Source organism: Falco punctatus, assembly GCF_963210335.1.
Source record: "Falco punctatus genome assembly, chromosome: 4".
In the NCBI taxonomy this organism is placed as follows: Eukaryota; Metazoa; Chordata; class Aves; order Falconiformes; family Falconidae; genus Falco; species Falco punctatus.
Window position 1 is genome coordinate 28555357 of NC_137583.1, and position 15859 is coordinate 28571215.

Sequence of the window (15859 nt, forward strand, 5' to 3'; positions counted from 1 at the left end):
CTCCCTTGCGCATGACGCGGGGCCGCCGCTTCCGGGCGGGTGGAGGGAAGGCGGTGGTTGCCATAACGACCGCGGTTCTCGCGAGAGGTGGCGAAGCGGCGGAAGTGACGCGCGGCGGCGGGCGTCGCGCGGCCCCCGCATCGGCGGCTGATTGGCTGGCGGCGGCGGCGCCCGTAGCGGTGGCTCCTTCCCGCTTCCCCCCGCCGCTCCCGGGCCGCGCCGCCCCCTCCTCCCCCCGCCCCGCCCCGCCCGGCCCGCCCGCAGCGCGCGCGGCCGCGCCGCCAGCCGCCAAGATGGCGTCGGCCCTGGAGCAGTTCGTCAACAGCGTCCGGCAGCTCTCGGCCCAAGGTGACCGTGGGGGGGGAGGGAAGCCGCGTGTGGGCCCGGCTGGTGGAGGCGGGAAGAGGGGGCCCGAAGAGGGGGCGGCGGCCGGTGGAGCCTGCCGGGCCCCGAGAGGGCGGCGGGCCGGGGCCTGCCCGCTCTCTTGTCTCTCTCTCGGTGCGGGGCCGCCCCCGGGGGCCACTGGCTGCGGCGGGGCCCGTGCCGGGCTGTGATTCGGGGCTCCCTGGCCGCATGCAGCGGGGAGAGCCCGGCGCCGTTTAGCCGCCGGGGCCTGCGGGGGGGTGGCCGTGCGCTCCGCGGCGCTCCCCGCGCCTCTCCCGGGCAGCGGCACGGTACCGCTTTTGGGTGGCTGGAGGGCCTGGGTGAGCGGCGTGAACCGGCACCGGCGGTGGAAAATCAGGGGGGAGCAGCGGGCAGCGCAGGGATGTAACTGGGATTGTACAGCCCAGCCTGTCCCCTAACTGGGGAGCGTGCGGGTGCTGGCATGGGTGTCAGAACACATCTCAGGAGCGTTGGCTCCTGGGGACAAGGTAGAGCAGGACGGGAGAGTCCCGCCTGGCCACAGAGGTGTGTGACAGGCGGCCCGTCAGGGTTGCCATAAGCAAGTGTTCAGAAAATGCTTCAATAACCCTGGCTGGAATTTCGGCGTTTCTTTGCCATGCTCCTCACTTTCCAGTGTGTGGGCACAGTGTTTCCTAGTTCTTGAACTTTTTGTCTGACCCTTGCTCTGTGTGGGGGATGTTTTCTCCCTGGAACTGATCAAAAATTGATGCTTTCCGCTGTGGCCCCAGGCTTTACTTTTGGGCGGAGCTTCATCTTTCTCATACTTCGGTTTAACTTATTAAATACAGAGCGTTTTTACAGGGGATATCGGATACAAGCGGCACATTATACCCGTAAGGTGCAGGTACAAACCAGATGAAAGGCGATTTCTTTGTACATGTGTAATGTAGCTGGAGAACTTTTTATTACAAGGTTTTATGGATGCAGAAGGTTCAAGGGGGGCTGGTTCACCTTATGGGCGCTCGCTGGGTAGACATTCTCTGTGAGAAAGTAAATCCAGGCACCAGACAGGCAGCTGGAGGTTGTGAGAGCACGCAGAGGTCTGTATGCGTGTGTTGGTTTGTGGTTATCAATGGACATTTAGTTGGGCCTGGTATGGGTATTTCTACTTACTCTGTAAGTTCTTCAAAGTGTGTTTGTGGGTAGAAGGTTGTTGGGGTGGGTTTTTGCTTTGTTGTTTAGTGGAGTGATAGATGATAACTGTAGAATGGGTGGATTTCTCTACTAGGGAGGACAGCAGAACTCAAGTTTTGCAATGCCTGAATACCGTTATCAAACCACAGAGCCTTTTAGAAGCCCTATTCCTTTCCATGCTTATGCCTGGAGTGTTAATTACGTATGGAGAGCGTGGTCTTGGGGATGTGTTTCTGGAGTTCCTGGACTCTGGTCCCCCATTTGGAACTTCTGATCCCTCTTACTTCAAAGATAACATTTCATTGCTAGGGCTTCCCAGGTTTTCTTTTTCAAAGGAAAAGGCCAGAGCACCGAGGATAGCATAAATCTCTGTAAATAGAGGCACTATTCTTCATTTCACAAAGATTTTTGTGAGGGTGAGAGAACCTATTTTCTCTCCCTAATCTGCATGGATTGAATGTTGAAACAATACTCCGCTTCAGAAAGGCCTAGTTTTGATTCAAGTAATTGTGGGGGGAGGAAGAGTTTGAAATCAGTTTGTCGTAATTGATCTGCTTCCTTTGTAAGGTTTTTCAGGCGTGCTGTACCTTCCTAATACAAAATAGTCGCCTTTCATGCTGTGCTCGTAGCTCACAGCAAATAAAATGACATTGTACATTTTAGTATGCAAAGTAAATTTAAGAACAGATATTTAAGTTCTTTTGTTGTAGGTGCTCTAGTTGTAACTTTAATGTCTACTTCCAAAAAAAAATGCTTATGAGCAGACGTGAAAAGTGGATAGGGCACTTGAGAAGCAGCAAGGAACAAGCTCTGGTACTGGATGGTTTAGAAAGAGGAGGACACTATTTTTTGTACTGTTTTGGTTTTGTTTCTTCCCGTAATGCCTAGAAGGCACAAGTGCAGATAGATTTACCCACATGAGGCAAAATTTGGCATCACGGTACACTGGTCAAAGTTTTGTAGACTTGGCATAGAGAGAGCCTGGCGTTAATACAAGACCCTGAAGCCCCATCTCTAACGAGGTGAGCTGATGCCACTTTTCATGTTGTGTTTGTGTTCTGGGGCCTTCCTTTGCAATCCCAAAGGCCAGAAGCTTTGCTGTCACCTGGTAAAAAAACATGTGGTGGGTACCTCGTGTTGAAAATGAATGCTTGTTGTATTAAAGAAAAGTAAATTCTCTGGGTGGTGCTACTTTTTCCTCAGGTTATATAGGGAAGGAAGGTGTAAGCCAGAAGTATGGGAATGCATGAGTGCTCTCTAATTAGAGTTTGACAATGATGTTTTGTATTTCAGGGCAAATGACCCAGCTTTGTGAACTGATCAATAAAAGCGGAGAACTGCTAGCAAAAAATCTTTCCCATCTGGATACGGTGCTTGGTGCCCTGGATGTGCAGGAACACTCATTAGGTGTTCTTGCTGTCTTGTAAGTGTGCCTTGCATTTCTTAGAATGGTGCTTAGTTTCCTTCAATGATGCATGTTTTGTTAGTAAAAATACCAAGGCAAATTTGTATTTCCAAAAGGAAAAAAAAACCCTCTGGAGCTTGTAAATGCCATTACTGTCAAATGGTAATATTGAGGGGTTGTTTTCCTTAAGGCTGTATCTATTTCTCTTATTTATGTCTTTAAGTATTTTTTTATATGTGTTCTGCAAAAAGGTATAAAACTAACTTTTGAAACTTGATTGGCAGGGCATAAATGTGCTGAACTGTAAGCATGAAGCAACCCTGTTTGTTTTTTCTGGTGGGTTTTTTTTTGTCTTCTCCAGCGAAGCTTAGGTTCTTATCATAGTTCTTGGGTATTTGTCTCTAGACAGCATTGAGGGTCTTGTTGCTGTCTGTAATTTAAGATAATACTTGAATTGTCTTGGTGATGCTGAGGTAAGGGGTAAAGATATTTGGCCCTGAAGCTCAAAGTATTGTTTCTAGCTATGCCTAACCACAAGTGAAGCATCTACAGGTTCTACTATTATTTTAAAGTTCTGTTCTAAAGACATTCATTCTATTATCCTTTTGAAACAAAATGACTGTAATACATAGAGATAATGCACTTAATATGACAATTCGCTAGCATCTCAGGAAAATGCATTATGGAATTTGCAAAAAGCAGGGCGTTAGTACTGTGTTAGCAGAATAATTGTATTGTAGAGTATATGAAAGCAGTCATTAAAACAGGTGGAGGAAGAAGATAACTGTTTATAAGAAATAATATGTAAAATATATTATTTGAAGGGATGGTATCAGTGGAGCGTATAGGAAAGCTCTGCTGGCAGGAAGTGTGGCATGGCAAACTCCTGTGCTGGTAGAATAAGACTCGGAAGGGAGACAGAGACAGCGGGTAACCTGGACAGTCATAATAAGCCTTGTGGGGAAGGATAGGTCATGATCTAGGTAGGTTTGAATTGCATATTACAGTGTATAGCAACGGCAGTATGGGCAGGGTTGTGTACCTTCCAACAGCATTAAACAGAGTTTTTTCTGTATGTTTTTATGACGTTTCTGGGAGGCATAGCTAGAGTTTTCATTGTCCTCAGATGAATGTAATCATAGTTCACCTTACAGAAGAAGCAACGTGCAAGGTGGCAGGGTGCTACGCAACCGCTGGAGATGGAGAGGAACTGGAAGTGAAGAGAAAGAGCTCCTAACAAGAGATACACATCTAATAATTTAATAGTTGAGAATAGTTGAGCACATTCAAGGAAGAGGTGGATGTAGGATAGGCAGAAGTGTCCAGAGAAGTTGTGTGGCCGAGTATTACAATTCACCATCCTTAGCCAGTATTTCTATTATGATTGTAACTATTGTGCCAGATAAAGTGATCTTTGTTCACCATAGTTTGTTCTAAATTGTGACTTGCACGAGACTCAGAATAGGGGTGTGTGTGGAAAGTGTATTTTCAAATGTTGTGCAGCTCCTGAGGAAATTGTATGCCATCTGTCATACACACTTCAGATCTGTTTGCAAGCATCTACATGTATCTTACAGAGACTTGACATTTGGAGGTTAATAAAAAAGCTTCATCTTCATTGTTAAGTGCTAAACTTCTTGTTTGTTTGCTTGTTTTAGGTTTGTCAAGTTTTCTATGCCCAGCATCCCTGACTTCGAAACGTTATTCTCACAGGTGCAGCTTTTTATCAGCACTTGCAACGGGGAACACATTAGATATGCAACAGACACTTGTAAGTTAAGCTTACTTTTGGACTTTGTGTGGTTTTGGATAGTTTGGTGTTACTGTTTTTTCACTGTGTTCATTTTTTTTGTTTGCTTTTTACTGTATTTAGTTGCTGGCCTGTGCCACCAGTTAACAAATGCCCTTGTGGAGAGAAAACAGGTAAGCAAGTGTCATCTAGTACAAATAAACTACTTACACATCCAGGCTCTTAAAGGGGATGTTAGCAGTCTCTTATTCAATTCATAAAGATTTGCCACTAACTTCACATTAAATATTTTTGTGCAGTTCCTTACTTATTAAGTTTACTGAGAGGTAATGAACCTAAACCAAGATTTTAACATTACTTTAAGAAAAGCGTAAAGAAGATAAATCTTGGGGGGAAGAGTCACCTGAAAACACATGCTGTCATGCAAACTAGGAGGTGTGTAGTACCAAGAATGTTCTTCAGACAGTGTGTGCGTGAGTAGGAGAGGGTTGTAAAAATTATTAGCGTTGGTGAGTCAGTGATGCTAGTTTCAGTGTTATTCTCACCAGTGTTATATAATGCTCTTAATGAAATGCTTTAAAATGTAAAGGAAACTTGGGTTTTGACCAGTGTTTTTGTTGCTAAGATACTGACGTTTTCAGGCCACTTCAGTGAAATCTAGCCTGAAATAGAAGTAGAGATCAAGTCTGGTCTAAGTGTAGTAAGGTGAGAGCCTTGCCTTTGTTACTTGGTGGGAGTTTAGATGGTGCCATGGAGTCAAGAAAGGTTTTCTTATTGTTATGAATTACTGTACTTCTGATGAGGCTGGCTTTGTGGATCAGAATTGATCACTTTATTTAGTTTATCAGGAGAAGTTGTATAGCCAAGGTTAATTTTATTTTCTGGGAGACTGCAGTATCCTACAAAAAGGGAACCTCAAGTTAAGTATTACTTAATGGAACCTGTCAATTAGTGTTATTTTTCATTTGTAAGTGTCAACATAAGATCCAATGTGCTGCCATCTATGAGAAATTATCTGAAAGAGATGTAATTTCTGACAGCCCCTGCGAGGAATTAGCATTCTCAGACAAGCCATAGACAAGATGCAGATGAACACAAACCAGCTGACCTCAATACATGCAGATCTCTGCCAGGTAAGGGATGCGTAAGGGCTTTTTATGAAAGTAAATGCTTATAAAATACCTATAACCCTTTGAGGAAATGCATGTTCACATATTGCAATGTAAAAATGGCTTTTAACTGTTTTTTTCGCCCAAGTAATAAATAATATGATATACTGAAAAAAAAATCCCTTCTGTTTTAAATGTTCAGCGCATGTCCCCAGATCCTTTGGTTTTGTTTGTAACTTCTGAAAGTTCTTTGGCATCCCTTCTCTCTGAGCTGAAAGTCACACACAGCTTGTCTCAGGCAGTATAAGTGTAACATCCAGTTACTGTTTGCTCAGGTTTGACAGAAGGCATGTTTGTCTCTATGTCTTTGGCCTGAATTTGCACTTGTGTCTCATTCTTGGCTCCTGGGATTTAGGGTTGGACAGGAATGTTTAGTGCAATATTTAGTGTTGCCAACACGGTAGTCTGGAAGGCCTGGAGTTACAAGCAACTTTGTCAAAGTCTAATTTCTTAAGGATTCATATAATTTGTAACAGTTCACAATCAGTGTTAAGGGTATCATGAATAATTTGTGCAACAGCACTACTGACGTGCACTGTTTTTCCACTCTTGGAGGAGTGAGCTTTATTAAATAGTACAACCTCTACCATTCTGTGATTCTATGAACTTGGTTTCAACTTCTTCCTTATGGAAATTTGAATGGAAATGGCTAATTTACGAAAACTTGATTTATTTTCTTGTAGCTCTGTTTGTTAGCAAAATGCTTTAAACCTGCCCTCCCGTATCTAGATGTGGACATGATGGATATTTGTAAAGAGAATGGGGCATATGATGCGAAGCACTTTTTATGTTACTACTACTATGGTGGGATGATATACACTGGGCTAAAGAACTTTGAAAGAGCACTCTACTTTTATGAACAGGTAACTTTAAATAAAATGGTAAGTCTAAAGTGTGATCAATTGAAAGGCAAAAGTAGCATGTGTAATAGTACTGAGAGAACGTATCATCTTTGAACTGCCACTGAGGATAGTAATAAAAGCTGTAAACCTGACAATGTACAAGCAGCCTCCACTTATTTTCATATTTAACCTTAAGGATATAATTCTGCTAACAGATCTATACCGTTGTTCATCATTCACATAGGTTTTGGTTTAGCATGTGTTCGTCATAGCGATACGTAAAAACTGATTTGGGTTAGTATCACTATTAGCTCTTCTGTACTCTTCAGCATATGAAGTAACAAACTAAGTCTTTAGGGGTGTTTTCCTTTAAGAAGGTCTCTTACAGCCAAGTAACCATTCCACCATAGAACTATGCAACTCAAAGGTTGATGTTAAATTTATCTCCCTATAAATATTAGTCAGATGCCTGCTTATTACTGCTAGCATAGAAACAGTTCACAGGCTGACAGTCAGAATTGTGTGTTCTTAAAGAAAAAATAGCCTAGTGGTTTTGCTAAGACCTTGCTAATTTCATGAGGGGAGTTACACTTCTTCAAGGCTATTACAATATTTTATGTTTTTACTTTTTCTGTGAAAGAGGAGAAAATCACAAAATTGGGAAAACTTTCTGTGTGTACAAGAGGGAAATGTTGTCAAATGTGCAAAACAAACTGGTGTGGCATTTTTCTTTTCTGTAAACAAGGGTCAGCTCTTGAGTAGCTAGCAGTATCACAGTAAACTAAAATTCCTTTTCCCTATTCTGCAGACCTCTTTCAGCATACTTAAATAGGAGCTCTGATGGTTTAATAGGTTTATAAAACCTTGTTAAGGATCTTTGTAAATCCAGGTTCTACAGGAACCGTATAATCACTCCTGGTAACGAGTAGCTACAGGTGGTTTCTAGTACAATTTAAGATCAAATCCAAGCTTCTTTCCTTGGTCTATATCTAAACAGGGTTATTTTAAGGTAGGCATCGCTGTAATGTGCTATGTTTTGAGTAGTTTGTATAGAATTTACTTTTTTAAGGCATTTTTTGATAATTTTGACAGAAGTTTCTTAAGCTTTAGTGCTCAAAGGTGAATTTCATATGTCACTGTATCCTTTCTGCACGCAGCTTTAAACTGAGATTTTTGTTAATGTGGTAGCTACCAGGATTTACCAGTAAGTATCCTAAATTTCTGTTCCATTTCTTTCTTTCTTGCTTAGGCAATAACTACTCCAGCCATGGCAGTCAGTCATATTATGTTGGAATCGTATAAAAAGTATATTCTAGTTTCTTTGATACTACTTGGCAAAGTTCAGCAGCTACCAAAATATACTTCCCAGATAGTTGGTAGATTCATTAAGGTAAGTCTTGTGAATACAGCTAAATAATAGAATAAAAAAATCTGAATTTGTAAATTATTTTTTTTCCTACCCTCATTTGATGGTACTACTTTAACACCGCAGATCACGGGAAATAATGCACAATGTGCTGGAGTACAACCTCTTGCTGCCTTTCTAGCGTATGGTAGCTGAAGATTGTATTGCAACTTCAACATCTGTTACAAACTGTATTTTTCATATGGGCGATACAGGTTTTTAAACTTAACTTTAAAAAAAACTTCAGGGTTGAGTAGTACTTACCAATGTTCTCTTCACTGATACTGCACATCCCTTGATAGTGTTTTATGTTAGAACTCAAGCAAGACTCAAATTTCACTTGGCTTTCAATATGCAGTGTCCCTGTAAAAACATTCAACCTGTAACTTCATCCAGCTAAAGTATGAAATGCTAAATGGTTTGTTCCAAAACTCCAGCTTTATAAAGAGTAAAAGCTTCTGAAAAACCTGCAAGTTTGGAGTCCATAAGCATTCTGATTAGGAGGTGTAGGGTGGAGGACAAAACTGCTAGCAAGGGAGTTCTAATCCTAGGTAAATAACACACTTTAAAAAGTTAGTTTTTATTTAATACTTTGTTGATTTGTGACCAAACTTTTAGAGTTCCAAAGATCATCTTCTAACTTCAGATACTAATAAGCAAGCTCAAACAATTGCCATTTTAAAGTAATTCAGGTGAACTAGTCTTCGCCGTCTAAGTTTGTGTTGTCCATGCTGTGATGTGTTGTGGTCAAGGATGACAGTGTATTAGGGGATAGAACAAATATAATGGGCTGTGACTAGTCAATATGCTACTTGCCTTGAATTAAGCTTACTTCGTATGCTGGTCAGCTCACGGACTCTTCCTTGCACTGCCGTAACTAGTACTGTTACACAGAGTTCCTTGAGTGATGTTTACTACATCTTATATTGCAGTAGTACAGATTTAGTGTATGAGGATCTATCACTGCCATGAAGCCATGTATGGGCATTGTGTATTTTTACGAGATTCTTGACCTACTTAAATTTAGTTCTATGACTGCATGGCTGCTAATGTTGAAGCAGCGAATAGATTTTGTGAAGCTGGTTGAACAGGCTGTTCTTTTAAGGAGGGTTCTCTCACTTTTCTAATTGCAGCCCCTTAGCAATGCTTACCATGAATTAGCGCAAGTTTATTCAACCAATAAACCCTCGGAGCTTCGAAATCTCGTGAACAAACACAGTGAAACATTCACAAGGGATAACAATATGGGGCTGGTTAAGCAATGCTTGTCATCTCTCTACAAAAAGAATATTCAGAGGCTAACCAAGGTAAGATGTAGGGGCTTTGTTTTGCTGAGAAATTGTGAATAGTTTTTCTCAGAGTGTATTTCTGAAATGTATTAAATTCACAGCAAAATGATAATGTAGTAATGTCACAGAAATGACTAAAAATGAGATTTGTGTCTCTGAAAAAAATGAGACTAAAATGTTCTGTATAGAAAAACCAATTCATTTGGCTACTTACGTACTATTTAAAAGGTGATTCAATATGTCTGTCAGAGGTGTTTGCCCATGAGATTTTCATACATAATCAAAGAAGTTTTAAGCACTGCTACCCAATGACCTGCATCTCTATTTGAAAAATAGGAAAACTGAACTTCACAGGCTACTTCATTAGAGAAGAGTGAGTGAATAGGACAGATTTTGGAAGTGTCTGAAGTAAAAGAAAAAACAGAAGCAGTGGAGTGATATGCTCCTTCAGCTGAGAGATCAGATTAATCCTTAAAGATGATCAGGGGAAAGCTCTCTTTTGGCAAGCTCAAATGATGCCTGTTGCAGTAGAACTAACCTCGGAAGGAATGGCAATGCGCGCATCTCTTGAAGGAAATTCAAGGGATGGAAGGTCACCTTATTCATGTAAAAAGGTGAGGGAAGAGGTTGGACATGTCAGGACTGTGTCTGGGGTAAAAAGGAATTGCTGAGATGGAGTCGTGACTCCCATTACACTGTGCATGTGTACAGACTAAACTAACAAATTAATGTCTTTGGAGGAAGAACTGACTCCACTCTCATGGTGCTTTTATAAGTAATAACTAGGTGTTCCACTTGTTGGTTCCCATTGGACTTCAAAAATAAGATTGCATAGGCCGTGGAGGATGGATAGGGAAAGTTCTTAACATCTTGTTTTAATGGTTTGATACTTTCTGAATTTCAGACTTTTTTAACATTGTCATTACAAGACATGGCAAGTCGAGTGCAGTTGTCAGGGCCCCAAGAAGCAGAAAAATACGTCCTCCACATGGTAAGTCTTGTGACATGGCTAAACTATCCTAATTTAAAAATTGATCCAATGTAAGACGTCTTTAAGTGTTTAGATTGGCAGTGTGTGTGCTGAACGGCTGAAGAACCGTTATTTTTCAGAGTGAAGGAAATACTGTCAGTCTGCTGTGGCATTTAGAGTGTTCTTTTAAGACTTAAACAAGTCTTAAAAGATGCATGCCCTATCTTAGGCAGAAAGTATCATTTGTCTTCAGGAAGCTGTTAGGAAATAAAAACTAAACAAGTTAAAGATGATTCCACAAGGAGTCTGTGTGTTGTAGTTACCTGAAATTCTGTTCTTAGTGATACCTTACATTAAACCCTCTCTCATTTCAGATAGAAGATGGTGAAATCTTTGCAAGTATTAATCAGAAAGATGGTATGGTCTGTTTCCATGATAATCCTGAAAAATATAACAATCCTGCTATGCTTCATAACATTGATCAGGAGGTAAATCTTTAAAATAGTAACTGCTTTTGCAATTCCTACTGAAGAATCTTAGTCTGTTATCAGAGAACTGCTGGGAGAAGCCAGTGTAGGTAATTTACACGCAGAGTTTGAGGACCTTGAATCACTATTTGACGATTTCACACCTCCAAAGTACTGGCATTTAAAGGTTTTAGATTGGTAAGTCAGTTACTGTCAGTGTGTTCCCTGTTGTATTTTTTGTACAGTTTGAGAAGTTTCAGAAGACTGACGGCTTAATGTTGGTGATGTGAAATTCTTTGAATTGAATAGATTATAAAGATTGTTTCTAGAGCTTTAGATTTCAAGCCACTTCTTCTGGCTGTCAATAGCCTGCCTATAGGTTGAGGTGGTTGACCCTCATGGGACTGTCTATCAGTGGCTTTGAAAGGGTTTGTTAGGAAGACGTGGATTAAAATAAAGAGAATAAAAAATGGTCTGCTGCTTTTGTTTGGGAGATGACGGATGAGAACATTTTGACATGGAACTTTTGTGATGGGAAAAGTTGTTGATTCTGCATAGCACAGCCATAAAATATCTTGAAGATCGTGTACAAGCTGGACAAAATAATCAACTTATATATATTTATTTTAAGATGCTGAAATGTATAGAGCTTGATGAACGACTGAAAGCCATGGATCAAGAGATCACTGTGAATCCTCAGTTTGTGCAGAAGGTAATTGATTTAGTATTATGTAAGAGTATGTAAGAGATTCAGTGCAGTGAGTATGTTGCACTGAATGTCAGTATTTACAGTGTTAATTACATATTATTAATACATGCATAAACATCGTGCTTAAAAACAAAAAGGAAGTGCACATTATTTCATATGCACTTTATTTTCATACCTGTTAGCTTCAAAGAACTGTCTGTCTCAAAGATAAGCCTTCAGACCTGTTTTTGAAAAGAAATAATTCTCTCCTTTCCAGAGTATGGGCTCTCAAGAAGATGACTCAGGGACCAAACCATCCAGTTATTCTTGAAATGAATGTTGCTCACCACTCCGCTTTCAAGTAAAAGCTTATGAAAGAATCACGCCTGGAATAGGGCATTGAGGAGTTCCACGAAGAGAGCAGAGAGAACTGAGCTTTGCTTTTCACCTGGACATTAAGAAAATAAAAGAACACCCTCTCAGTACTGTATAATATCAGAAATATTCTCTGCAAAGAAAAAGGAAATCTCAAAAGAAACTTAAAAGTCTGTTGTGGATTTATTTATCTTCAGATTAACATCGTTAATGCATTAAATAATCTACCTTTTGTTTTAAAGGGTTTGAATGTTGCTGTGTTTCTGTAGCAGTCCTTTTTATTTTCCTTCTGCAAAAAAGTGTTATTCAGGGAAGAATACAAACTAGTGTTGGTTCACTTACAAGATAATTGTTGGTTCGTTATTCTGTATTTAAAGTTGGCTCAGAGTGCAGATTTATCATATGTGTGGTGGGGGGAGAGGGGTGGAGTTTAAGTAAATTCTCTACATTATGACATGCATATGTCCGGTGTAGCAGGCTGCTGTCTGTTAAATGGTGAAATAAGAGCTGTGTTCTTCCCAAAAGGATAGGCGTCTTAACGAGCCCTTGTAAGGCGGTTTTGCTGAAAAGCAGAAATCACTGTAGGGAATCCATATGTGACAGTTATTTATGATTTTAAGTTTCTGGTACAAAATACCTCCTAATAACATCTGCTCTTAGATCAAACTTAGTAGACTTAAAAGGATAATCGGAGAAACCCTAAGTGTTCTGGAGGATTCTAGATATGAAGGTGTTTACGCTGTGAGAAATGAAAAGTTTTGTTCCTATAGAATTGGCATGAAGGTGTTCAACAGGCTAATACTTTTCTGTGGTGGAAATCAGTGTAAGTGAAGGTGATGCTATAGATCTTTGTTTCCAAAGAAAATAATTTCTATGTGGAACATAAACAGAATTCTATACAGCTCTCAAAACGCAGGATTTTATTTGGCGATAACATGCTGGAATGCTATCTGGTTTTTAATTCACTATTTTAAATGTAAAAACTTTGTTGTTGGATTCTTCTAAGTGCTTCACCCCTTAAATGAATGGGCTCTTTAATTTTCTGTAGTTGTCATGTATCTGGAGATTCTCACTGTTAAAACACCTTTGGAACACTTCATGTCAGTGCAAATCTACTACTACCAGGCATAAATAAACCTGTCATCAAGTCAGAATGTGAGGAGCTCAGCATCCAGTGCTTCCTACTTAAATGCCTGACTAGGAGCTGCTTGCTACTGCTAACCTGCCAGCTTTTTTTCAGGAGCCTAAGTGGGAGCTAAGCATTTCTGGCTCTTGCCATGTGAAGCTTGAATGTATTGAGGTCACCCATGGCTGAAAATACTCCATTTATGTTTCCAGTGCTGATACAGAACTGTTGGGGTTTTCATGCAAAATTGGTGTCTTAATTCTAGCAGAGCCTCTGTGACAGCGGTATGCTTTCTAGAAGAGATGTCCCCAGGCTGATGTCTAGGTGGTGAACGATATTTTTAAAAGTATAAAATAGCAGTTTAGTATTGAACACAGCATAGGTCCATAGTGTTAGTAGCTCACCACTGAGTACTTGTGCTTCCTATCATAGAGACTTCCATATTTGAAGGCAACTTTTACATCTGATCTTAAAGCCAAATCTTCGGTTTTTTCATAACTTGCCTTACCAGTCATGTAGCTAAAGATACTTAGGAATTTTTGAAGGGTTTGGTTTTTTTTCCTAGTTAATTCTGCAGTGATTTCAATGCTGAACATACTTATGCAATTTTCCTCTCTGGTACTGTGGAAGTGTTAAATTAGTAGATTAGTAATGCTGTGGGCTCAAGCACAAAGCTGGGTTGTCCAAGTGTTTACAACCATGTGCGGTACTCGGAGAAAGGACTGCACATGACTAACCCCAAACTGCCACCTATACAAAAATGTGGATGGCTCGCCTTTCGTTGCCAAGGGCTCACTTGCTGAGGGAGAATGTATGCAGGATGCTTTTGTGAAGTTGGAGAAGAACCAGAAATGCCCACTTTGCAGTGGCTGAGCTTTTATGCTACTGTTCCTATTAGTAAGCGTGGATGTAGCTGCTGAGAGCTGCAGGATGGCTTTCTATCAGTAGAATTAGAAGCAAAGTAATACGTGCAGCTGGCAAACAGCAGCTACATCTTCTCTTGTTTTTTTTATCTAAAGTAGATAAAACAAATCCATGCTCACATCAGAAGGATGGTAGAAATAGCTATGTAATAGTTTCAAATTATATATTACACTATTTTTCTTAATTTGATTTTTAAGAGGGCAAATGCTTTTAAAGTTAGAGAACTGCTAAGGTTCCTTTTTCTGACGTGGGTAGTTGTGCTGTTATACTCCGATTGCTGTTGAATTTTCAAAGTCAGGTCCCACCTGTAGAATCAGTAGATAAAGCATTCACCGAAAGTGCTTCAGGGAAGGGCTTTTAAGTACTAGTTTGATAAACACACACGGTCTGGCATCTGCATGTCTTGAGATACTGTTGAAATTAAGTCAGATTTTTAATGAAGTAGCTCCTCCAAGTCTTTGAACTAATTGCATGGGCTGTGGTCAGCTGAGACGCTTTGAGAACACTTGAGCTTTCTGGTTTTAATTTGTATTTATTGCAGGGAAAGACTTTTGATCAAATATAAGAATACGGCGTGCTGTGCTCTTCCAGCCTTAGTCTCTCAGAGGTCCTGTGGCTAGTTTTTCCCATCGTGCATGGCCACAAGATGTGTTCACGAAATACTGAGTGCATGCTTTGATATCTAACTCCTATTTTCAGGCACCTTAATTAGCAAAGATACAAAACGCAGCTCTGAAGGTAGATGAGACGTGCAACTACACTTCTTAGCCACAGGAGGGGTCTCTAGCTCAGTTACTATTCGCTGCTATTAAATGTTGCCAAGAAGGAATGGTCAGAAGCTGTGTACAACCACCCCCTCCTGTTCCTGTGCCACCCAGGAGCCCCAGTTAGCCGCCTCTGCTAACACACCTGTAGCGCTGCCACTGTGCCACATGCTTTTGCGTAACTCCGGCTGCCTCCTCCTATACAACTTCCCTTTGCTATTCTACAGTACAACCGCGACCCGTTGTATGTGTTGTCATAGGTGATCTGTATAACGTAGGAAATGTTTTCTGCATGGCCAGACTGGCTGAGGAGGTTAGTCCTGAGAAGTTGTTTAAATGTACTATTGAAAAATAAAGATAACAAACGAGTTTTTCTTAGTTTTGTCTTAAATGAGATAGCAGGTCTTTTGTGTTTGGCTTTTCCTTAAGTTTTTTTTTTTTTGGGGGGGGGGGGGGATCTCTTGTTGCTTCTCAGGACATGTGATGCTGGCAGGAGGCTGCTAGTTGTCTGCTGTGTGTGGCGGTGCCCTCGGCTCAAGAGTTTTTCAGGCTCTGCAGGTGGCTTCTTGGCATGCTCCTGAACAACCTCCGGTAGGAATAGCAGTTATTTTTTGGCAAACAGTGAGTCTTCCTTGGGAAGTGCTACCACAGGTCCTTGTCAGAGGTGGACTCTGGGATTAGATGGACTTTGGATTAAACGTTTCTATTAATTTCTCTGTTACAATAATCATCTGTCTCACTGACCCTCTGAGTAATTGTTGTCTTCGGAGGTGTAATTACTAGTCCGTGCATGGCTGCTTGAATCCAGAGGCATGTATTGTAGGGTATTAGCCGTAGCTGCCCTTTCTTGGGATTCCAGTACAAGTTGTACTCAGCTTAATGATCTGTGTGGTTACCTTGTGAAAGGCTTTTGTTTGGTAGTAAGGCCTGGAGGGATGCAGGGCAGGACTTGTGTTTTCAGAAAGCTGTAGGGATCAACTCCTACGTAAAAATGTGTGTGGGATGCAGTGATTTCACGATTTTGAAGCTGGAAAGGATTACGAGTTCACATGCAACTTGGTTTATTTTTCCATCATGGTTTTCTATAGGTAAACAGGCATTTAATAAAACCCGATACCCTAAACAGAAACTGGAGGGGTCTAACGG

At 41.0% G+C, this 15859-nt stretch overlaps 1 protein-coding gene across 3 annotated transcripts; it reads left to right on the forward strand.

Annotated features, from left to right (window-relative positions):
* The first annotated feature begins 189 nt into the window (after nucleotides 1–189).
* On the forward strand, nucleotides 190–15091 carry COPS3 (COP9 signalosome subunit 3). Of its 3 annotated transcripts, XM_080386640.1 has the most exons (12): nucleotides 190–348; nucleotides 2833–2962; nucleotides 4603–4715; nucleotides 4818–4867; nucleotides 5735–5827; nucleotides 6547–6726; nucleotides 7955–8095; nucleotides 9244–9417; nucleotides 10304–10390; nucleotides 10744–10857; nucleotides 11468–11548; nucleotides 11802–15091. In XM_080386640.1, exons 1-12 carry the CDS (start codon nucleotides 294–296, stop codon nucleotides 11853–11855), a joined length of 1272 nt encoding a protein of 423 aa, XP_080242766.1. In that variant the 5' UTR covers nucleotides 190–293; the 3' UTR covers nucleotides 11856–15091. The 3 variants fall into 3 exon arrangements, with proteins under 3 accessions (XP_080242766.1, XP_080242767.1, XP_080242768.1); XM_080386641.1 differs by lacking the exon at nucleotides 2833–2962 and having other exon boundaries at nucleotides 232–348; XM_080386642.1 differs by lacking the exons at nucleotides 190–348; nucleotides 2833–2962; nucleotides 4603–4715 and having other exon boundaries at nucleotides 5667–5827.
* The last annotated feature ends 768 nt before the right edge of the window (nucleotides 15092–15859 follow it).

Coding starts and splice junctions, on each gene's coding strand:
- COPS3 (XM_080386640.1), top strand. CDS start 294: ATGGCGTCGGCCCTGGAGCAGTTCGTCAACAGCGTCCGGCAGCTCTCG. Junction 2,963..4,602: donor TTAGGTGTTCTTGCTGTCTT/GTAAGTGTGCCT, acceptor TGCTTGTTTTAG/GTTTGTCAAGTTTTCTATGC. Junction 6,727..7,954: donor CACTCTACTTTTATGAACAG/GTAACTTTAAAT, acceptor TTTCTTGCTTAG/GCAATAACTACTCCAGCCAT.